Below are 23,825 nucleotides of genomic sequence, written 5' to 3' on the forward strand. Positions count from 1 at the left end.
TTTCATCTCACAAAACGGAAACTCTCTCCTCATCAAACTACTCCCCAGGTCCGCCTCCACCTAACACCCCACAACCACCATTCCATTTTCTGTTTCATAATTTCGACTACTCTTGATTTTTTTACTTTTACCCTATCTGTATCTTTAAAGGGAGTTTCCTGTAGATAGCGTGTAGTTGGGTCTTACTTTTAGTTCCAATCTGACAATCTGTTTTTTAGATGAAGTGCTTCAACCATTTGCATTTCACACAATAATCAAGGTGTTGTGTTTAAATGCACTACCTTGCTATTTGTTTTCTATTTCTCCTATCTGTTCTTTGTTCATTTTTCCTCTTTTCTTGCTCTCTTTTAAATAACGTTGAGTACCTTTTCAAATGTTTCCAATTCATCTCTACCACTGATTTATTAGCTACTATCTGGTTGTTTTCTTTTGTGGGTGGGTGTGTGTGTGTGTAGGGGGGTTGCTCTAGGATTTACAGTGTTACACCTTTAACTTAACACAGACTACCTTCAAATGATACCACAACTCTTCACACACGCACAACAGTATCCTTCCTTCCATCCTCCCATTTCTGTGCTACTGTTGTTACTCATTTTCCTTCAATATATGTTATAATGCATTGTTATTATGTTTGCTTTGAGCAATTTTCCCCTAAATTTTTTTTTAATCTTTTATATTTGCCTAGGTATTTGCCATTTTGAGTGCTCTTCATTTCCTTGTGTTGATCCAAATTCCTATCTAGTGTCCTTTTACTGCTACCTAAGGAAGTTCTTTCTTCTGCCCTGAATGGTGTCTGATAAGAAGTCTGATTTTTGTTCCCCTGTAGGTCAGGTATATTTCCTCCTTCTCCCCTGGCTGCTGTTAAGACTACTCTTCATTACCTGTTTTCAGCAATTTGATTATTATATGCTTTGGCATGATTTCTTTTGCTTGGGGCTGAACTTGGATTTGTGGGTTTATAGTTTTCATCACATTTGGATCATGTCCAGCCATTTCTTTGTTCAAGTATTTTTTCTGGCCCTCCCCTCCTCCTGAGAGTCCAATTGTACATATATTAGAAAACTTGGGATTGTTCCATAGGTCACTGAGACTCTGTTCAGTTTTTTAAATTTTTTTTCTATATGATCAATTTTGATCAAATGCCAAGACAGTGTTACTTTTACATTATTGAAGGCTAGATCTGTCTTCCTTTGAGACTGCTGGATTTTGTTCTGGCACAACTAAGTACCTTGCAGATCAGTCTGATCCTTTCTGTCATGGAAAGGTCCAGACCAGACTATCACGGAACTAATTCAGCCCCATTACTAAGCTGTGGCCCTTCTGAGACCTCTACCAAATGCCCATGTATGAAGAGGTCTCTCCCATATGGTTTTTGTGAATTTTATGTGAAATCCAAGAATCGTTCCACCCATTGCCATCCTTGTTCTTTCCTTGCCTTCCTCCTCACACAGGCAGATCATTACTTAGCAAAACCCTTAAAGGGACCAGTTTGAAGATCCCCAGAGCCCTCTCTTTGTACAACCCCGTCCTCTCTGTTATTGTTCTCTTTAAAAATTAATTGCCTTGACCTCTCCAAATGCCGAACCCTGCCTGCCTAGCTCGGTGTGACTGTTAGACCCTCTCTGGGTCCGCCCCACCTGTTTGCCTCCAGGCAGGAGGTTGAGGCAATACTAGAATCACCCCCTTTCTCGCCCCACGTCCCAGGGATCACAGCCCTTAACTGCCTGTTGCCCAATATGTGAAAAACATTTCATGTATTTTGTCTGGTTTTCTAGTGTTTATGGTGGGAGGTTTTTACCCACCAGCAGTTAATCCCTCACAGTCAGGAGCAAAAAGTCCTCCAAGGGCTAAATAAGATATTTTTGTGAGGCACTTTACAGACTATGAATCAGTATATAAAGATTAGTATAAGAAAACACACCTAGATACAGAGAAATATACACCTCATGCTCCAGATTTTTTTTTCCTGATTCTACTACAGAGACTAGTACATGAAGGAGAACACAATCATTCATAAGCTGAAATATTTTGGAAAGGTTCATTTCCCCCAAATCAAAATTCCCAAATTACTCAGAGCATGAAATTTCTTCAAAAAGTGTTCCTTTTTACAAAGCACTGACCCCGTGCAAATGCAAATAATGCTTGGAAAGAATAGCATTTCACATTCGCCTCAATGAATACGACTGCAGTTAGAACTGGTCATCTGTGGATACCAAGAACTACCACTGCACAGAGGGTCAAGGGTGTCTGGATGGCAGGCGGAAGGGAATAAAGTTGAAGGAGAAAGTACATTGCTAATGGGAAAGAAGGAGGGCAGAATTATCAGCTTCATAGCTTTGCCCAGGGCAGGGCCCGAGGGAAAGGATCTTGCTGCCTGCTATATTTCCCTTGGGTACTATCTGTAATTACTATCACAGCTCATTGATTTTCAATTCTTTCTATTAATACATTTACTGGCCATTCTGACATTATTAAAATCAGTCCAACTCCGCTTCTACAGAGGAGGACAACCCTTCCCTAAAATATGAGTTTTGCAAGTGCAGATATTTTTTCCTGCTTTTAAAAAAAATAATGGTCTTCTTATATTAGCAATAACATAGCTTCTGCGTATGCTTTTCTTTGAAGCCAGGTAGTGACATGCAAAGATTGGACTACAGATCAAAAGATTTCAAGCAGTGGGTCATCAGAGAATATTAAGTGATAAGCAACATCATATGTCTAAGATAATTCTACCGATTTACTAGCTATGCTGGCCCCTGTTCCCACAGTGGGGGGGGGGGGGGTAATAATGAGGCACTGTGGAAGGGAAACGCAAGTGGCATTTTTATAATGTCTTCTCATTCTCTTCTGATAGTCATTAAAGTAACACTGTCTTACTAAGCCTTGACACACTCATGTATATTAAATCTTTTATGTTAAGTTAAACATAGTGGTTTAGTGAGGGAAAAGAAGGTAGACGCGTTGTGGAGTTTTTTTCTCTAAAGCTACTGAATTTTAATGTAACTGCCAGTCTCCAATCAGCACTGCATAGCACACATGTAGGTTCAGCTACAACACTTGCACCTGTTTCTCTTTGTTTATCAAACCTAAGGATTGGCAGCTTTTCCAAAATGGCACCTGCCTCGAAATCTCAATTCTGCCGTTGACACTGGCTCCCAATTACAATAAACAGCATCTGAATTGATCGCTCTTTGCTGAGCTCTGCCTAAGCATCAGCTCCCTGCGCTGGGAGGATGAGGAATAACGAGAAACAAAAAGCATTAGCTCTGCTCTTGAGGACGTGACAATACAGTCGCCTTAACGGCGCTAGTTCTCCTTGATACAGAAATGTCTTCAACACCTTGCTATGAACGTCCTACTGAACGGTTTGCAAAAGCACTGCAAGCCTCCAGGGGAAAGAACCATTATTCTCTTTTGTCCTACCTCTAAAATTAGAGCGCTCAGAGATCTCTGGTCCGACCAGGGCTGATATTTTCTGCTAGGAAGCCACGGAACCATACCTATCCGCTGCCATACCTGTCCCCTCCCCAGCTCCCGGGCTGTGGTAAAGCCACCTTAGGCCGTCTCCCACAGTGTCACACAGAGGGGTCTTTTATCACCCAATTACCAACTGCTCGGAACACTTAAAATGGGCAGAACATCCCTTCTCCTTCTCTCTCTCAGCCATGCTATTGCCACTTCCCTCTGCCTACAAGCCCGCGGATCAGGACTGCACCTGCTTCTACAAGAGGAGAGAGAGGAGGAGAAACCAAGGGCTCCAACACCCTCGTGGTTGGAGGAGGAACTCAGGTCCGCTCCATCCCTGCGGCAGACCCCTCAGGCCTTAGAACACGAAGAGCGAGGGTGACTGAGTGAGGAATGATTCTTTCCCGACTCCCTCTGATGCCTATGTATTTTTCATATTTTTATTGAGAGAGCTGTTTTAAACATTTTACTTTAAAGAATTTCAAACATATATAAGATTAGGCAGAACAGTTAAACAAGTCCCCTTGCACCCATCATCCAGCTTCAGTAATGATGGAACCATGACCAATCTTACTGCATCTCCATCCCCATCCATTCCACCCTCCCTTTTTATTTTGCAGCACATCCCAGACATCAAATTATTTCATCTGGAAATACACCAACAAGTCTTTAAAGTATGCGAACTCAGACTCCTTTTTTAAAAATTATGGCCAAATAGCATTATCACACCAAGCGGTATCACTTCTGTGTTAAAATAATAACTGATTTCTGGCTTCATCATTCTACTTTTTTACATGATAAAATCTAATCCGAATTTGCAACATTTCTCCAGATACGCTTAAATAAAAATTAAAATACAAAAACAAAGCTTAAGATTTAAGATTTACCTGAAGTCCTCTCTTAGGATTATAAATTAATGCAGATGTTGAAACCTCTGCTAAGTACCAATGAGAACTGCAGCAATGGAAAGTGAAGCAATGGGGCCCTTTATAATCCTATTTTTCCTCAAAAGGAGAACATTTCTTGAGCACCCACCACGTGCAGTCAGGCCCTTGCGAGGCTGGACGGTTCACTTCACTTCCCAGATGAGGAGGAACAGGGGGACAGAGACGGCTGAGGAAGCATCTTAACTCAGGTCTGTCTCACTTTACAGTCTGTGCATTTCTACTTCCACACACAGGCAGTTTCACTGCAGTATCACTTTTAGACTCATCATGGGAAATGCCTTCTCTCACTCCATGCCTGTTACCAGAATCAAAGACCGCCAGACTGAATTTGGAAGGTCTCGTCTCTAACATCCCCACTGCACAGATGAAGACATAGAGTCCTGGAGATGGGCAGCTCCTTCCCAATGCCGTTCCAGCCAGGGAGCTGCAGGGCCGGGAATAAAACCACGTTTTATGTCTTTGAGGTGGTGCCTGTTCTCTGCACACCGCCTTATCTCTGGGGTTTACAAATTCTAGCATTCCTCTTCCTGCTTTAGTCCTGGGTTTAACAACACCTTAGAACATCCAAAGGCTGAGAGCACATTTGGGAAGCTCTTATAACAGCAGGACACAAGCACCAAAGGTCACAGACAAAGTCACTCCACCACTCCATGCTGTGCCCCTGAAGTATACCACCAGAGCACATGACCTTGCCATGGACCACGTAGTAGCATGCGCTGTATTACCAAGAAGGTTGAAGAAAACTTAAGTCACATTTCAGGAGACTGCAATAATGATCGACTTCAATACCACAAAACTAAGGGTTCCAAACAGAAGTCAGGCACACAGAGACGGTCTGAATCAGCCACTCTTCTCTATCCAGTTCACATGGCTACAAGATGAAGACTGCCACCAAAGGGAATCTATTATTTCCAATATTTCCAATTCTTATTTTTATGTTCACAACAACCCTATGAGGTAGACAGAGCAGGTTTATAAGTAGCTATTGACTGGTTTCATATTTTACACCATGCCAGTTATAATGCCTGGACAAGTTTAATAAAGCACGTATTTTCTGAGCACTTACCACGTGCCAGGAACTACGAGAAAAACACAAGGAATAGTTCTTGCCCTCTGAGAGCTTATAATCTGATTGAAGAGATGGGACCACATACACACACCACAAAACTATTAAGGGGATGAGGCAAGGCAGCCAGAAGTTTTCAGAGAAGAGAAAGCAGAGTGGCCAACCTCGACCTGTTCCACAGTCTTTCTTTAAGCTCTGAAATGTGCTCATCCAGTCCTGAATTCCTTGGAGAGGAGGGGACACATGCAGAGACCAGCTGACAGCCAAAGACCTAAGGGACTATTTATGACAAGAAAGAGAGAAGGAGCAGATGCCTTCATGGTGCCCTGAGACAGGAGGTCCATGTAAAGTAGCAGATCTTTACAATACTGCCTTGTAGCCTGAAAGGCAGACTAACTTTTTTTCCCCTTAACGCTGATGGAAGAGTCTCAAAACTAGGTTTCCAGAGTGATTACAGAATCCCACTAATGCATAAGCTTCAGGCTTTCCCATTCATTGTTGTGATGCACAGATACATTTCTATAATGTTTTGTTCACTGTAACTAACATCTCATCTTTTTCAAAAGCCCATAATCACACATGTGATGATTTTAATGTCACCAATATGTTCACATTTTCTTATGAAGAATCAAACTTCAACCAGCTTTTAATACTCAATGAGGAAAGAGTTCCGTAAGATGGAAATCAAGAAATCTTCAGAATTCTAGCACTCCTTATCTAAAAGTAGTTCTGAGATTCTGAAATTACACAGTATTATCACCCATCCCATCATCCGCAATGAAAAACTCCAGTAAAGGGACCAAAAATAAAGTTCACTAAAATTCAAGATTTCAGCTGTTTAAAGGAGAGTTGATTTAAATTATTACAAATGACTAAGTACAAATTAATTGTATTCTATAAATAGTTAAATCATAATACATTTCATTAAACACTGTGGTCTGCTTCTCTTAAAGCTTTGCTGTAAAAGAGAACAAAAGTTTGCGTGTCATATACTTAAGAAAAGTATATACGAGACTAAGGAAAAGAGTAAATGAAGTTTCTATTCCCCTCCAACATACACATTCTAAATTAGGGTTAAAATACCAACATCAGCTCCATTCACAAGGAAGAAAACTGATTTTAATGAACAGGCATTAAGTAAAACCTAGAACCTACAATTTTTCCTGTCCCTATTTGAGGACAGAAAAATACTTTCTATAAATAATGTGACATGAGTTTCTTATTCACACTGTAAAACCCCTGGGAATATTGGCTTTCATTTTTTGTATACTTAAATCTTTCATGCAAACCTTACCTTAAAACTGGAAAATGATAGTAAAGGAGAGAGACGTACCTAGATGTTCTTAAAGATTCCCAGGACTGGTGACAACAATGCACTATCCTGGCTTTGCCTAGTAGCCCAGGTAACACATTCTGACTGGTTTTCTGTACTTTTTTGTCTCCCTCCAACATGTATGACTTGAACAGATTTACTGTTATTTAAGTTGAAGAACATACTGTGAAATAAAAGCGACATTGTGAAATATACCGTTTTCACTTTTCCATCAGGCTGCCTTCTCCAAATAAGATGTTACAGTCTGTATGTTTTGTTAAACTTAAACACGGGGTACGTAGGAATTTATTTTATTAAACTGATGCTAATGCATTTAGATTAAGAAAACAGAACTCCTAAGAAATAAAACACATCCTTCTGTGGTTTGGTTAAAAAAACAAAGGTAAAGAACTACTTAGTTTGGGGGATATAGAGTTTAACTTGATGAATGTCAGGCTAGAAAATCCAGGTGAACACATGACTTTTTCTGAAGGTTTGTCTACAACGAATAAGCAATTATTAATAACCAACACATAGTCTTTTCTTTCATGATGCTCTACTGCCTAAGTCTGGGGTTAAATCTCTGTGAATCAGTCATTATGTCACGTAGACTGTGGGGTCATGTTTTCGGTTGACATACTCCACAATGTGCATTTCAGAGCTACCACAGTCTACGCTGAACATAGAGATGAAATGATATGTTCTACGTGATGGGGGTCTGTTTCAGACACTGACCTACACGGAAGAGAAATATATTACGAGATGCCATACACCCTGCCACAGAGTGCTCAGCAATGGGGACGTTACTGGAGAACCCTCTAAATGCAACCACCGAGATCCCTGCCCTCGAGTGTCCTCATTACAAAATAATTTTGGTATATCAGTATCCTAACCTCTTGAATGGGGTCCCAGAAGAACTCATGCGTACTGACTGTTGTTAAGAGTGAGAGTTTATTAACACTTAAATCTGATTGCTCAATTTCAAAACGCTGCTAATGTTTTGTTTTGGTTTTTTTGAATAAGGGATACACAAATAAGATTAAGATTAAATATGTATTTAATAGATGTCCTTTTTGCAGTCACGTGTACTTGCCTCTGTGATGCTGGTTTAGTAAGACAGATAGGCAGTGCTTTCTCCCTTAAATACAAAAGGTGGTCAGCCAATGCTGCAAGGGATCACGTCGCGCTGATTATGATTTTTACTAGTGAAGCTATAGATGTTAACAATTATAAAATCACCCACATCCTTTTTTAAAAAATCTAGCTATGCTCTTAAGTCTTTACACTTTCAGTAGCCATAAACTGTCAATTTGGCTACCTTATTGCTCAATAAGCTTTCTTTTGCTTTTATGTGCTTTTCAAACTCACTGACCTAAATTTCATCATCTATAAAAAAGGGTAAAAACAAATGTCAAAAGAGAAATCCATCCAAAAACAGTAACATTCCCATAACTGTACTCTGTAATTTCCTAACTTAGTAAGAACCAAACTATCTTGACATTGAGGTTATAGTCTCATCTTATTTTTTTAATACTTCCTCTGTGAGTTGGATTTGAACTAGCTTTCCAAAACATTCACCAATTTAAATAAAGCCGTATGGTCACTATGCCTTCGTAAATTCAAGAAGTTATCTTTTCTAAGTTAGTAATATTTGAGGCTGCAAATGGGTGAGAATCAACCATGGTCTCAGATGATTTTTACTCAAGAGAGAAAAGCTGAAGCAAGTGAAAAATCAGAAGTGTTCTGCAAACCTTAGAACACTCTGGAGGTAAACACTCCACTCTCTTAAAGAGAAGGGGGTGGGGCATCGTCGGAAACTTCTGCTTACCCCTTGTTCAGATTCCAAAAGCTCTGTTTTGACTCTGACTGCCGGCATCCCATCAAGCATTAACATTCTGTTCTCAAAGGTGTTGATATTCTGAGAATAAAAAAGAGAGAGGGAAATTCAGCTATAAAGCGTTCAGAAGAGGACAGCTGGTAGAGTCTGCCTTCATTGTATGTAGTACATTTAGTACTGCTAACCTAATTTTTTAACAATATAGTATAATTAAATGAGAATATCAGCATAACCAATTATCCCCCCATTCTGAACTTTCATTTGAAATAATGACCAAGAACTTGAATTAATCAGTCTGATTCTATGACCCCTGGGTTGGAGGTCAGACGGTAATAAACTGGAGTAAGGCAACCTTACATTAATTTATACGAGGCCGGAATAACTCATCACACTTGCAATCGTGGAAGGAAATACAAGGCAAGTTTCTTTCTTCCTTAGCTCTGGAGGTTGAACTGTATACAGAAATCCATAAAGGAAAAGACAGATCAAAATAATTTATATACTCTCATATTACTGCCAAAGTCGAAATAATTTTAAATACAAGATACTATAATGCTCGACAGTGAATTCGGTATCATGGTATATCTGATCAAATGAAAATTTCTACCTTTCAACCGCAAACATCTCCTTTAAAAACAACTAACATAAATCTTGGATTAGGATGAATTCTTAAGCTGAAGTTATAATCAAAGAATAAACAACAATTTGTTTTCTGTTCTGGTATATGTTTGGCTCCATTTAACACCTCTCGAAGGGAAAACCTTACTTCTATTGTGGCTCAACAGAATTTCAAACATCTATAAAAAGATTAAATCAGGGTTATTTTTTGACTAATTTCCACAGCTTCGGGGATTTTCTGAAGTCAACAACCTAGGACGGGAGTCAGAAAGCCACACATCAGTGCTTGCTTCAGGCCAAAATCAGGCTCATGTTTTAAAATATGTTGAGAATGCCAACTTTACCCTCAAATACCGACTAAACCAAGAAATTACAATGACAGAGTTTGACTGAGTTTTTAGAATAGTGTCTTTGCTGTCATAGAATGTAACCACATGACACTAAGGTGGTCTTATTAAAAGAAAAAGAGAGACATTTCTAAATGTTTTGCCTACATGGTGACAAAGGTTGATATCACTTCTAAACCTTCAGGTTTTCGCCATTCATAGAGATGCTTTTCTCCCCAACAGACAGTTAAATAAAAACAACTCTCACTTCAACACATCATAAATTAAACGTTTTTATTACCAAATAATACCAACAGAGTGCAGTATAGCGAAGCTCTAATTATTTCTCCCATTTCTTGACTCTCCTTTTTGTTTAAGAAAAATACTCTGAGAAATAAAATGTATGGGGCTTTTTATCACAAATATTTGCTCAGAGAAATCAACGGCAAGAAGAAAAAGCAAATTTACGCTACAGCTAACTAATGAGCATTTAGAAATCCCATGCTACCTAGTCTGTTAGGTAATAAAAAGAAGAAAAATTACTGTCACGTTCCTCTCTTAGAAATGTACAATATTATTGAAACTGGCAGGATACATCATTGTTTTTACATGTTTGCTTTTGACCTGTCCGTATCTTGGGGGGATTTTTGCATCCTAATAGCTTAGGACAGAAGGAACTATGGTATTACTGGTGAGCTCAGTGCATTTGTTCCAAGCTTAAAATCCTTTCACGGAGGCTGGTGGGTTGTTTACATATCAGGCATGGACCTCAAATCCCAATGTGTCACTTGATTCCATGCTTGGAAGCAGCCAGCTTGGTCTGCCACCTCCCAACCTCAGGAAAGCCTTCCTGCTGCCAGCAGCCCTCAACTGCCGGGCCTTTCACAGCAGCATGGAATCCACCCTAACAAAGCCTCCCGTAGGCTGTTTGGTTGGTAGACAATGAAGGATGAGTTGATATGCTTCCTACCCCGGAGGAGGTCTTGCCCAGATGGAAAGGGAAGAAGATGCCTTGCAAAGGAGGGGAAAAGACAAAGAGCGATTCTGGAAAGGCAGGTTTAATGAACTGTTAGAATCTGATTAGAGACTAATGTCCCTTTTAGTGCTTTGTACCAATTTACAGCTGATAGACTTCAGCCGTTTTCCTCGCTGGCTGTGATCAACCCATTCATTTAAAAAAAAAAAATGCAAGCTAACCAGAGTCTTTGAAGTTAAAAACGGATAAATCATAAAAAGCTGACTGGGTTCCCATGCTATTTAGTATATTTAAATATCACTGTTTTCATTATAATTTTTGTTGTTGTTGTATTGGAATAATTCTAGATGTGTTAAAGACAGGGTTATACTTCAGTTTCATGTAAAAGTGAAATAATTAAACAGATTTTCAAGCATTTTTTTAAGAAATGAAGTTTGCCTGGCAAATATTTCTCTTTCCCTGATTTTTCCAGGATCAGCGCAGCACAGCCATAATAAACACCATAAATAACAATGTTCACAGCTAAGGAACCCAATCCTTAATTATTAAACTCTTGCAACTAGCGCAGATTCGATCGGTACATATGCCTGAAAGTTATACTGTATATACATGAAGTGTATTAATCTCTGCATTCCTGATTCTGACCTTGTTTAGCATAAAGAGAAGGGCCGAGCATCACACCATATTCCAGACCATCCAAGAAGGTGTGTGGTTTCTACAGAGCACATGGTAATTGTACAGCATTGAGGACGTAGTCCTTGGAACAAAATATCGATAGATTTCTCTCTCTAAGCTAAAAATCAGATACATGCAATCTCAACTGACTTCAGACTTTAAATATGTAATAAACTCTGATAATTTGAAATTGCTGTCAAACGTATCTTGTCGTGATCTTGATCAAAACGCATTTGCTGGGGAATCCAATAGCTCAATTGATTCCCAAGAGGTAAATAAGATTAGTCATCAATTTTAGTAACATGGTACTCTTTATGTTGTAACAAATATTTTGATATTATACAACCCTATATAATTTACGTATATGTGTTTATATTCATGCACACGTATCTATACACCTATGTTACTTATTTCATATGAGTAAATTGTATCAATCAATTACAGCCAAATTTATCATCAGATTTATTAGCTGGCTGTTGACCAATTACATGTGCACTGGATGAGAATGGTACTCTGGATATTCCTATTTCCCAAATAAGGTTTGGCAACACAGCAGTACAGCTGACGGTAGCTCTCCCAGTCAAAAGCAGTATAAACACAACTGTCAAGAGACCTTCAAGTTGGCGGAAGAGTAAGACGTGGAGATCACCTTCCTCCCCACAAATACATCAGAAATACATCTACATGTAAACACAACTGTCATCAATCCTAGCATCTCACAATATTCTGAATGGAACCTGCAGGAAGGAAAAGGACTGATGCTCAATGATCCTCTCTCATAAAAACATAGAACAGGGGTGACTTTCCAGGGCAACTACTACAATCCGCCCTCCTACTCCCAGAATGCAGGTCTCTTTCCTCTCCCTCCTCCAGACTGTGCGTCATCCACTTTGCACAGCTGGGGTAATCAAGAGCCAGCTAGTCGACATTCAACAGACCAAATTTTTCAACAAGGCTTCCCTTCATAAGCCAAAAATATCTACTGGGATTTGTTCTGATTTCTCAAGATACAGGACATATTCACTTAAACATGTTTCCATCTTGAATCTCCATGTTTGGCTACAGGTAATGAAAAATATGAATTGCCCTCACCCCTACACCCGTGTTATGTTCAACAGTGATCAAAGGGACATATGAGAAGCAATTCAGGATTCACTGCATCAAGTTGATTAAGGCATGTTCAGAAAAGACTCTTCACGGGTTATAATGCAGGCATACCAACTGGTTAAAAGTATCATCCTCTGAGTACTTTTTCCTACAGAAAAAGCAGAAGAATCAGATTGTAAGGAAATTCGCCTTTTGCTTAAAAACCACTTCATAGAGAAGTCAATCTCTCCCCTTTCTTGACTCACTTCTACCATAACAACAATAAAAACCAACAAAAATAACAATTGTTTTCCAAACCTGTATGCCAGTTCAAGCAATAGGTCCTTTCTTCAGAGAAAACATGTGTTTTATACTACCCCCAAATTTGTGCGGAAATGCAAAAGAATGAGTGAATCCCTGCTCTTCCTAAGGATCGACACACCTAAGAGATTAGAATTATGCCCAGCCAACAGTTTCCATTATCTATTGTTACGCAAAAATAGGTAGCATAACACAACTACCATTTTATTATTATCTTGCTAACAAACATAATAACAACACCTGCTATTTGCATATTTACTATGGACTAGACCCTGTGCCAAGAGACGTGTACTCATTTAGTCCTTACAGCAACCCAAGAGGTCAAGGCTTTATTATCCGAAGATGAGGCATCTGAGACACAAGGAGGTTAAACTGTCCAAGGTCACACGATTAGTAAGTGGTGCAGCTCGATTCCAAACCAAAGGAGCCTGAGCCCAAGCTAAGCTCCCAACCACTACACCCCTCTCTCCCTTCCTCTCCCTCTCCTTCTCTCTCCATCTTCCTCTGTGTGCTCCCTAAATCAACGTGGAAAAAAACATGAGCACCTTATTGAAGGCCCCAACAGAAGAGCTCTAGAATCTCAGTCGATGGTTCCTCTCAGGGCTGAACTGATTTAGTCACTGAAAGGAATGTGCAACTTCTGGTCACAGGTGAGTATCAACAGTTTGGGGAATAACAATAAGAGATCAAATAAGCCCCTGGTTTCAAAGCTATTTCACTTTTTTTTTTTTCCTTTAAATCAATCTTTCAACATATTTCCTTCGCTTGATAAGATTATACATTCCTATCCTAGAAACATCTCGTAATTAATTTAGCAAGTGAGTCCCATCCTGAGTTCAACATCCAGAAAAATCTATGGTAATCTCATCTGCTACCCAGTGTTTTGAAAATATTCATATCCTTGATGGCTCATTCAATATTTTCACAATAGTTTCAAGTACTTGGATGATACAGGAACTTCATCTTCGACCTTTTGTACTCAAAAGAGATACATTCGGGCCTCACATTCAATTTATAATTGCTTAGATTAAGTGTAAAATTATATTTTTCTAAACTCACATACCCTCACACTGGTAAGTCAATTTTGTAGAGGGCATATGCATCATTAAAGTACCTCCGATGGTACAAAATAAATATCAGTTCAAATGTAGACTTTGCCATTCTGGCCCAGGCTTTCATCTTCCCTTGCTTTGCAGCACGGGAGAATGGATATCACATTGATGATCATATTTTACTGGGAGAACTAGGATCCAAACTATAGACCTACCGGGACTTGCAACTTAAATCCCCTTCAGTGGTTTCAATGATCCATATACACATTATTCTGAAATATCTGTCATCAGTCTCAAAAACAAAATGCTTCCATAATCACTTCACGTCAAAACATGGAATTGTGTCTTTCATAAGAACTGGTAAAACTGCACATGCAATGCAGCAACTTATATTTTCCTGATAGCAAGAATCATTGTTTTCTATGTTGGTAAAGCGCTAAATTACCACAACAATGGATCATTTACACTAATATTTTTAGAAATGTCAACTGAGCTTCTAAAGAAGTCTTCCAATCCAGCATTAATACAGATTGTAATTAAAATTATTTTGTCATTCATATTCTGAAGAGCTGCACACACTTGGGGGTCATGAGTTGGCCAAACTTCTCCTTAAACACGTAGTGACAGGTCTCTGCTATGGCAGTCATCTCATTCTATCCGCGCCACATTCATGAACCACGAGGCACTACGGGAGGTAACGGGCAGAGCCAGGACTGGAAAACAGAAACCAGGTCAAAAGCCAGGAAAATATCATGGCAAGAGACGTGCCAACTGACCACGCACCAAACCCTAGAGAGGGAGCACAAAACTTCAGCTCAGCTGGGCAGATATTAACATCCCAGGGAGAGATCAAATGTGTAGGAACAGGTATCAGGATGGGCTAACAAGTGGTCTTGATGTCAGGTAAAGATAAGGGAATTATTCAGTCATAAAAAAGAAGGAAGTCTTGCCATCTGCAACAACATGGATGGACCCTGAGGGCGTTATGCTAAGTGAAATAAGTCAGACAAAGAAAGACAAATACCACATCTTGCTTAGATGTAAGATCTTAAATGCATACACACACACACACACACACACACACACACACACACAATACTAAAAAAAAAAAAGAGAGAGAGAGAGAGAGAGAGCTCATAGATACAGAGAATAGATTGGTGATTGCCAGAGGGGTGTGTGTGTGTAGTGAGTGAAGGTGGTCAAAAGGTACAGATTTCCATTTATGAAATAAATAAGTCATGGGGATGTAATGTACAGAATGGTGACTCTATTAACAGTATATGTCAATTATAGCTCCCACTTCCCCCCCCAAAAAAAGGATGAGAAAGAAAAGAGGGAAGTGAGTTCAGTCCTGGAAAAGGAAGCCAGAAACAAGATTCTCTGAAGGGAGCAGGGCTAGCAGAAACTAATTCTGAGTGCCTAGCCCCAAGAGAAGCCAGAACCGGGTAACAGACGCAGACGAGAATCAGAGAGCTAGCCATTTGCCCGAGCCCAGGCACACACATGGGCACAAAAACCAGGCACCATGAGGCTGGGCAGAAAGGCCGATGCAGTACACAGGACCCACACATGGACAATTACACTTGCAATACAACCACACTATGACCACGGGGTCTCAAAATTTTAAAAATAATTATATAACAATTATAATAACAATATATATATAACCACATACAAACAATGATAATAACTACCATTTACTAAACACTTCCGTACCAAGTGTTGTTTCATGGGCTTTACATTTGTTATATCCTTCATTCATTCAAAAAATACTTACTGAGTACCAGGCACTGTCTCGCTATTTAGGAAACGTCAGTGAACAAAACAGGGAAACTTTTATAGAGTTTCATTCTTTTCTTTTTTACTATGTCCATTTTAGACAAGAAAGTTCAGGTTCAGAGAGATTAAGTAATCTGCCCAAGGTTATGAGAATGATCGGCAGTCTAATTCTGGGGTTAATACCTATTTTCCATTGCTACCTGGGATAGAGATTCTCAACTGCTGGGTACTCTGACATTGGCTGCAAAGTTGGATGAGCCCAGAACTGTCCAAGCCACTCTGGCTAGTGTGCTTCAAGCTCCTGTTATAGCAAAAGGCTGGGAACCAGGGCTGAAGTGGGAGCAGCAAGGCAAGGGCAGGCTGATCACAGACACACTGAAGGGAGATGGTGTTAAGGTCATTCTGAAGTCTTTACTCTGTCCTATAGTGGGTACCTCTAACTATTTATCCAATGTGCCTCTAACCAGTTACCCAACCCTGTTTTCCATCATTCTGCCCAGGGTACGTCTCAACCATGTCAAAAATGCTCTCTCCTCCAGGCCTCTATATATTAGATTCCACCCTTGTATTCATCACTACCTGACAAATTCTTTATCTGTTATTACACTAGAATGTAAGTTCCAGGAGGGCCATGACATTGTCTTCTTGTTCATAAGTCCCTATCCCCAAACTTATAACTGTGTCTAACACATAGTATGTGCTCAGTAGATGTTTGTTGGGCTGATGAAAAGAATAAATGTAAATAGATCTAAAATCAGTTCATTCCCTGGGTTCACCTGACCCAGGTGATAACTGGTTGTTGAGAAACAGATGGGAAGAAGAGCATAAGCAAAATCGTAGGGCAATGAAATTCTCCATATTTGTGAACAATAATAAAGGATTTCATGTGGCTGGAACACAGGATTTATTGGAGGAGAAACTGGAGATGAGACCATATAAGTAACTTGGTGTTAGGTGGCAAAAGGTCTTATAGGTTATGGTAATTCATTTATTCATTCAAAAATGTTTCTTTAATGCCTGCAATGGGCTAGTTGCTAGGGGCCCAAGTGAATAAGAGAGAAAGACTCCCTGATCCAAGAAAACTTGAGGTAAATGGGAAAGAAATGTGTTTGGGTATCACACAGCAGGTGATGGGGCATCATGAAGCAAAAGCATAATGTGTTTAAGCTTTGTGTTTAGAAAGCTAGCACTGGACTTGCTTTGGAAGACGGCTTATAAACAGATAGAATTTGATGCAGAAGGGAAGAGCCACCAGTTCACAGGCTACTGCAACAACTCAGGGGAAAGCTGGTGAGAGCTTGACCCAAAACAGTGGCAGTGGGAATAAAGAGGAGGAAAATTATTTGAGAGAGAGTACACAGGAAGAATGAACAGCTTTTGATGACCGACAAGAAGGAGGAAGTGTGGGGTAAGAGCTGAGAGGAGTGTCAAGGATGGCACTGATTTTCTACATTGTACATGAAGCTTGAGGCAGGAAGCCCAGCAGGAAAAGCCAAACGTGTCATATACTCCTCCAGTATCCCGTAAAGGATCTATTGCACTCTGGGATACATGAATATTTCGGTATATTGTTTAATTTCAATACATTTTTGCTTACTCAGGATCTGTTATGCATCGAAGAAAATTTCTCTCAAGCTGAGTACGTTCGAATATTCTAACAGATACTAATAGAGTCAAATTTATTCAAACTTGGAAACACAGGTTTGGTTGAAATAAGGAAAAAAACTATATAAAGAAATCTTATTAGCTGCATTTTCAAGACAAGAATTAACTCTGCCTTCACGATCATTTATCCCCGGATTTATCATTTTACAGACTTTCACGGTTATCAAAACTTGAAACAAAATAAATATTTGCCAAAGTACGAGTTTAAGAGTACTGTACATTAACATATTCACCGCTGTTTCCCTTTATGAAAAGTCATTTGGAGAGTAATGAAAAAAATATGCAGAACACTGAATGGAATATGTAATGAAATAACATCACCGGTCCTCTGTACCTGGAGACAATGAAGATTACTATCAAAAATTAAGTCATTTATTTTCTGTAGGAAACAAAGGAAATGACTATTGACCTATATTTCCACCTTTCCTGACCTACAATGATGTCAAGTGGCTCCTTATCAAACCCAAAATGGATTATCTTACTCAAACACGAGCTGTTGAATATCTGTCTCCTGTACAGCCTGAAGAAATAGCACTGAAGAGTTGGGAATACACAAAAAAATTTTGAGGAGAAATAAAAATCCAAGTTAACTTTTTTTTTAGTTAGAACTATTCTAATGAAAACAAAAAGAAAAGATCAACTTCATGGGTCTCCTCAGTGGCCAGAAAAATATATAAACTGGTAAACTAGGTCTTATATTCAATGCCTTCTTATTTTATACATATTATTTAGTTAAGATTTTGTAACAAATATAAAATATCACATTCCTTGAAAACCCTAGGCATGATACTGGTTTTTAATGTATGTTTTGAAAAAGTAAAGCTAGAACAAATGACCTTTACAGTTTATTTCATCTAAGAAGGATTGTCAAAGCATGTAAAAGCGCTAGGTAGTGTTTGTCTTATTATTAAAAGGTGTAACAAAAGTGCTTTAAAAAGACTATATCAAAAATACAAAGGTGCAATCGTTTGCACTGCCAGGAAAATCATGTAAGACACATCACTGGAATGGCCTTTCCCCTCTCTTTCTTCCTCAGCACTCTGGGTCCTGGGACTGACTGCAGTGGAGAAAGACATTAGTAGTTGGCTGCCAAATGGCCAAATGCATTGGCTCAACCCAAAATGTAATCTGTCAGCTTCCAAGTATACCCACCTCTAGCTGTGACCTCTCCAGATTCCCCAAATGATGTCTTTAGTTGTAATAATTAAATTTTACATACAATCCAAATCCTGTACTAATTTGACATTTTGATTGGCAATGCTATTACACATCTACTTTCATTTTATCCAATACCATCTCCAAGAATTCTGACTACTTTACCTTTTACCTTTTTAAAAGCATTCTACCTTCCAAGTCTATGCTTTTTTTTCTGTACACTTTCATGACTATATAGAAGTGTAAGTTAGAATAGAATATTGCCCAGAACATGGGCCCAATGAACAGATTTCCTGGGTTATGACCTTCTCATGGTTTCAGTTTTCTTATCTGTAAAATGCAGATAACATTCTATTTCACAGAATTATTTTACGGATTCGATGAGATCATGCACATAAGATACTTTAGCACAAAGTATTTTCTATTAATTGTTAATATTAAGTAATTTTAATTAATAGTAGTAATGGTTATACTATTTCACGCATTCTACTAAACTTACTTTTAAGAATGGATGTCCTAATCTGATTTTTGACTCTTTGCAGAACCCTCTTGGTTTTATGTGTGAGATTTCTCTATATGAACTATTATATAACTAGAATGGAAATGGTAGATTTGATAAAAATACTAATGAAAGGAATTGATAGAAGACTGATCTAACACAATTAACATATATTTCTCATGATGCATGGCAACAGTGAACTATTTTATCTGTTTAAAACTGTGAGGATGAACACCAATAACAAAGACCCAGCTCACCTCTCCAAGGACACCTCTAGGACAGTTAATATTCTCCGACTGCCGGGCACACCGTGAAGTGTCTGATAGCCCTTCCTAGCAATCAAATATTATTTGATGCAGTGCTCAAAGCCTCTTCTATGGTTCCCCTTCACATGATTACCCAGAAATACACTGTTTTAAAGAAAGATACTCACTACTACAACATATTCTCTGTAGGAGAAGATACCTACAGAGTGCCCTGTTATTTGAGCTGTGGAAAACTTGCAAAATTATTTGAGGAAACCAGAAGAACTACATAGGAGGTAAAATAAATCCAAGGGAATAAAAGTTTAAAATCTGTCTGTATTCAGGGCAATACAATGCCAGTGATATTAACACCTCCATGCCATTACCCATGCTGCTGTCACCCTGAATGCCTTTCCCCCATCTCTGCACCCCCCTCATTTTATCAACCATCCTTATGCCTTCTTAGAATTTCTATAAGGGGTGTGTGTGTGTGTGTGTGTGTGTGTAGAAAAATTAAATCTAGGGCTATTTTTCCCCATAAATGGTACTTCTAAAATTCTAAAATGCGTCGCAATGCAATTCAGAAAGGACAATTTATTCAACAGAAATCTGAAGCACACTTTTTATTAAGGAATTAAATAACTACACGGCATTTACTCAGGCTTTGTTACTTCCTCCAGCCTCTTAATAAACCTGCTCCATAAAACCAGAAACAGTATAATTTTCAACCTGTATAACTTACTGTATCCAGTAAGTTTCTATTACCTTTTTCTGCTACTTCATAGTCAATATGTCTAAATTAAATGCTGCTCATAGCGAGAGGAAATAGGTTCTGTTAAGGAAGTCCATTGTCGTAACTCCGGTATTCTTTTAGACCAGGGCTTTTCAACATCTGTACTACAACATTTAGACCAGATAGTTGTTCGTTCTGGGGGCTTGTCCTGTACATTTTAGGATATTCAGCAGCATCCCTGCCTTCTACCACTAGATCCCAGGAACATTCCTTCACCCCCATAGTTGTGGCAATCCAAAATGCCATCAGGGGCTTCCCTGGTGATCCAGCGGTAGGACTCCGGGGCTTCCAATGCAGGGAAACGCGGGTTTGATCCCTGGTTAGGGAAGTAAGATCCTACATGCTGCACGGTGCAGCAAAGAAAAAAAACCCATGAGAAATGGCCAAATGTCAAGGGAGAGGGGGAGAGGAAGGAGAGGCAAAGGAGGGTGCCCCATCTAAGAAGCACTATTTTATAATTATTGATATTATGAACTCATTGGAAAAGAATCTTAATTTTCTGTTGAATTATATTGCCCAAGCGTATAGATACAACCTGAATATTAAAAGAAAATAATATCTGATTATAAAGAATATTTATAGTTTACCTTAAAATACACCTAACTGGGAAATGAGAAACATTTTACAAGATGGCTTTACTATTTTGTTCGAATTTCTTCTCCTCTTTCTGCATATCCAAATTTTCCCACTAAACAAGGGCAAAAATTCCAGAAAGGAGCTGCAAGAATTTGCTCATTAGTTCAATCTACGGCAACTGAAAGAAACCTATAGGGATTTCAACATTAATATAGCAACTCAAGGGAGATCTCTCACCTCATTCCTAGACATGGCCAGTGAGTATCTACCAAATTAGCCTAGAAAACCCCCAAAGTAAGAAACTGGAATCACCTAAATGAATATGCTGACTTAACTTTCAATAAGAAACCAGAAGATAAAGTTTTCATTCTTGGCGCTGTATCTAATTTGCTGGATGACGGATACGTGGCTTTTCTCATGGAAACCAGGACTGACCCCTCTATCAAGAACAAAGTATTTCACAATTATGAACTGAAATATAAACCTGTCTATATTTTCTCAATTGTGTTAGTAATGTTACCTTTTAAGTAACAGAATTCAATACACCCTTGTGGAACTACAGGAGTTAGTTCCATCTAGTTGTACTGGACCAAACAAATTTAAATCATAACCCAGGTTATGTAAATTAAACTGCCACAATGTCCCTGCTAAAGAAGAAGAGGAAGGGTGCCTTCTCATGAAAAATGAAATCTGTGAGGGCTAGTAGGTTCTTAGAGCATCTCACTGCTGATTCAGAGTCACAGGAATAAAAGAAGGACTTCTTTTTAGAAGGTGGGAGAACATGCTGGAAAGGCAAACCACAAATTCACTTCCATTAGGATACACACAGTCTACACCTATGGTGCCTGGGTAGCCACTAGCTATATGCAGCTATGGAGCAGCTGAAATGTGACTAGTCCAAATTTAGAGGTACTTTATATATAAGATACACACTGGATGTGGAAAACTTCGTATGAAAAAGAGAATGCAGAACATCTCATTAACTGTTAATTGATTACAGGTTGAAATGATATTTTGGTTACATTGGGATAAATAAAATATATTATTAAAGTTATTTTTTTAATTTTTAATGTGTCTACTAGAAAATTCAGAACTACACATATGGATTTCATTCCATGTCTACTGGACAAAGTCGTTCTATGCCATCACTTCAATAGACCTCAACCTCTAATGGGATCATGATCTTCCCTCCAGCTTCTACCCAATCCTTTTGGGAACTGGGGTAGGGGCAGGGTGGGTAGAGAAGTGAGAAGTTTTGAATGTCACAGAATTGGAGGAGTGTCACTGGCCTTTAATGCTCGGGGATGCTAAAATTCTTCAGCGCAGGAGTCATCCCCGTAAAATGAAGAATTCACCCACCTACAGTTGTGTCTCCATTGAAAAAGGGGCAGGTGATATAATCCGTCAACCAAATGGCAGCAACTAATTGCTGGGACCCAACTTTGTATTTTCAGCTCTGACTTCTTTTACTTAAGACTATATTCCAACTGACTGGTCAACATCTCCCACTGGACATTCCTTGAGTAGGCCATGATTTACAATCCAAACCAAATACAGTATCTCTGATCTCCATACACCCCTTCCCAAAAAGAAGGAAGGAAAGGAGGGAGGGAGGGAGAGGGAGAGGGAGAGAGGGAGAGGGGAGAGGGAGAGGAAAGAGAGCGAGGGAGGGAGGGAACAGGAAAATCTACTCTGCTTAATGAACTGTCCCTCAAGGAATGACTTCATAATCAACCCTGCCTTCTCCGGCTAGAGACCTTTCATGAACCGTGCTACCAGAACCATTAGCCATCACAGCCAGCCTTTACTCTCAGTTCCCATTAGTCTTTGTCCATAAGTGACAGTCTTGCTACACCCTTCTTCTACTCTGTGTCAGAGTACATCTTGGGACAGAGGGGAAATATTCCCCTAACCAAGTCTAAGGCTTAACTAACTTAAACTTAGCCAGATAAGAGGGAAAACTTCCCTGATCTCTGATGGTAGATAAAATTTAAGGTCACAAGGAAGCCTTAGAAAATTTGACTTCATTTTAAGCAAAAGGGTCAAATAAGGGAAAAATAATAAATTAAGTATATTAGTACATAAGAATTAAAAGTGACTTATAAAGCAGTTTAAGTATTATATATGGTTACATATTACATATGGTTACATATTCTATATGTGTCTATATATAACACATGTATATGATTATGTACTATATGTATAATATATATAATAAATTTACATAATATATAATGAGCATGTATGGTTATTTGGATTAAAAATAAAGAAATTTATTTCAGGCACAGTATTTTTCAACACAATATCAGATAAATGCTATCTTTAAAAACAAAAATATCTCTGCTAGATTTTAAAAGGACAAAAAAAAATGGTAAAGTTTATCTTGCTCATAACTACATGGTTTATTCCTAAAGATCGAACCATGATGACCCATAACCACCTTTGGAACGCATGAAATTACTGGAACAACAGCCTCAGATACTGCAAAATGTAGGTTTTTCTTTTAACATTAACTTGAAAGCCTACTAAACTAAAAAAAGCTGGAGATACACAAATGGAAGAGAAACATCAAGGCCTACTAGTATCCTGGTAAAAATAATGAAATTAACAGAAAATGCTATTCTAAGAAAATAACTGAACAAGCACATACTTAAGCATGTACAACAGTGTCCTGCTTACAGTATTAAAAGAACCAAAAGGAATCAATCTAAATGCCAAACCACAGGTAATTGGTTGAATGGATTATGGGACATACAAACCAGTGAATAATATTTATTCATTAAATTTATGATATGCAGCTTTCTGTCTTAAGGTAGATGAATGATCATAATTAAGCAAAAAAAAAATGACAGCAGAATATGTTCCTGTTCCTTTAAAAACAATGCTTATAACAGAGAGATAGACAGAGAGAAAAGTGGGGTGGGGGGAAGGAAGGAAGAATAGGAGGGAGGGAGAGAGGGAGGAGAGAGAGCTAAAAGGATATACATTTCAAAACTGGACCTGACAAGACATGGATTGATTTTCTTCACATGTTTTGACAAATTTTCTCACTTTTTATGAATTTCATATACTATCTGTGTAATTAAAAGAAATAATTGGGCATTCAAATTTTGAGGTTAAAAAGAGCCAAACAGGTTAAAAGAAAAACAGATGGGAGAAATCAGTTTTTAATCCAGATTAACTTTCATAAAGTATAAAAAAGTCATATCAATTTTCTAACAAGGAAAGTGCACACACACACAGAGCTGCATGTATATTTATGTTGCAGTTAAAATTTAACTACTACAAATCTAAAAAAATATGTAGGTGAAATTGAAAGGAACTTATTGTCTAAGTTATATTTGTAATTGACTCACTGAATTCTGTTATATTGCTTCAAGTGGGCTATCAACTGTTATTTGCAAATATTTTTATTATGCAAAGAGCTATGAT

General features: G+C 38.6%; 1 protein-coding gene across 1 annotated transcript in view; it reads right to left on the minus strand.

The window, feature by feature from the left end:
• The window catches only part of KLF12 (Kruppel like factor 12), a 460,117-nt gene that overhangs the window by 247,896 nt on the left and 188,396 nt on the right, over window positions 1–23,825 (minus strand). The window contains 1 exon segment of the mRNA XM_036831128.1: window positions 8,619–8,708. Coding sequence (XP_036687023.1) covers window positions 8,619–8,708 — 90 coding nt within the window.

The sequence above is a fragment of the Balaenoptera musculus genome, chromosome 18 (assembly GCF_009873245.2).
Source record: "Balaenoptera musculus isolate JJ_BM4_2016_0621 chromosome 18, mBalMus1.pri.v3, whole genome shotgun sequence".
Taxonomy (NCBI): domain Eukaryota; kingdom Metazoa; phylum Chordata; class Mammalia; order Artiodactyla; family Balaenopteridae; genus Balaenoptera; species Balaenoptera musculus.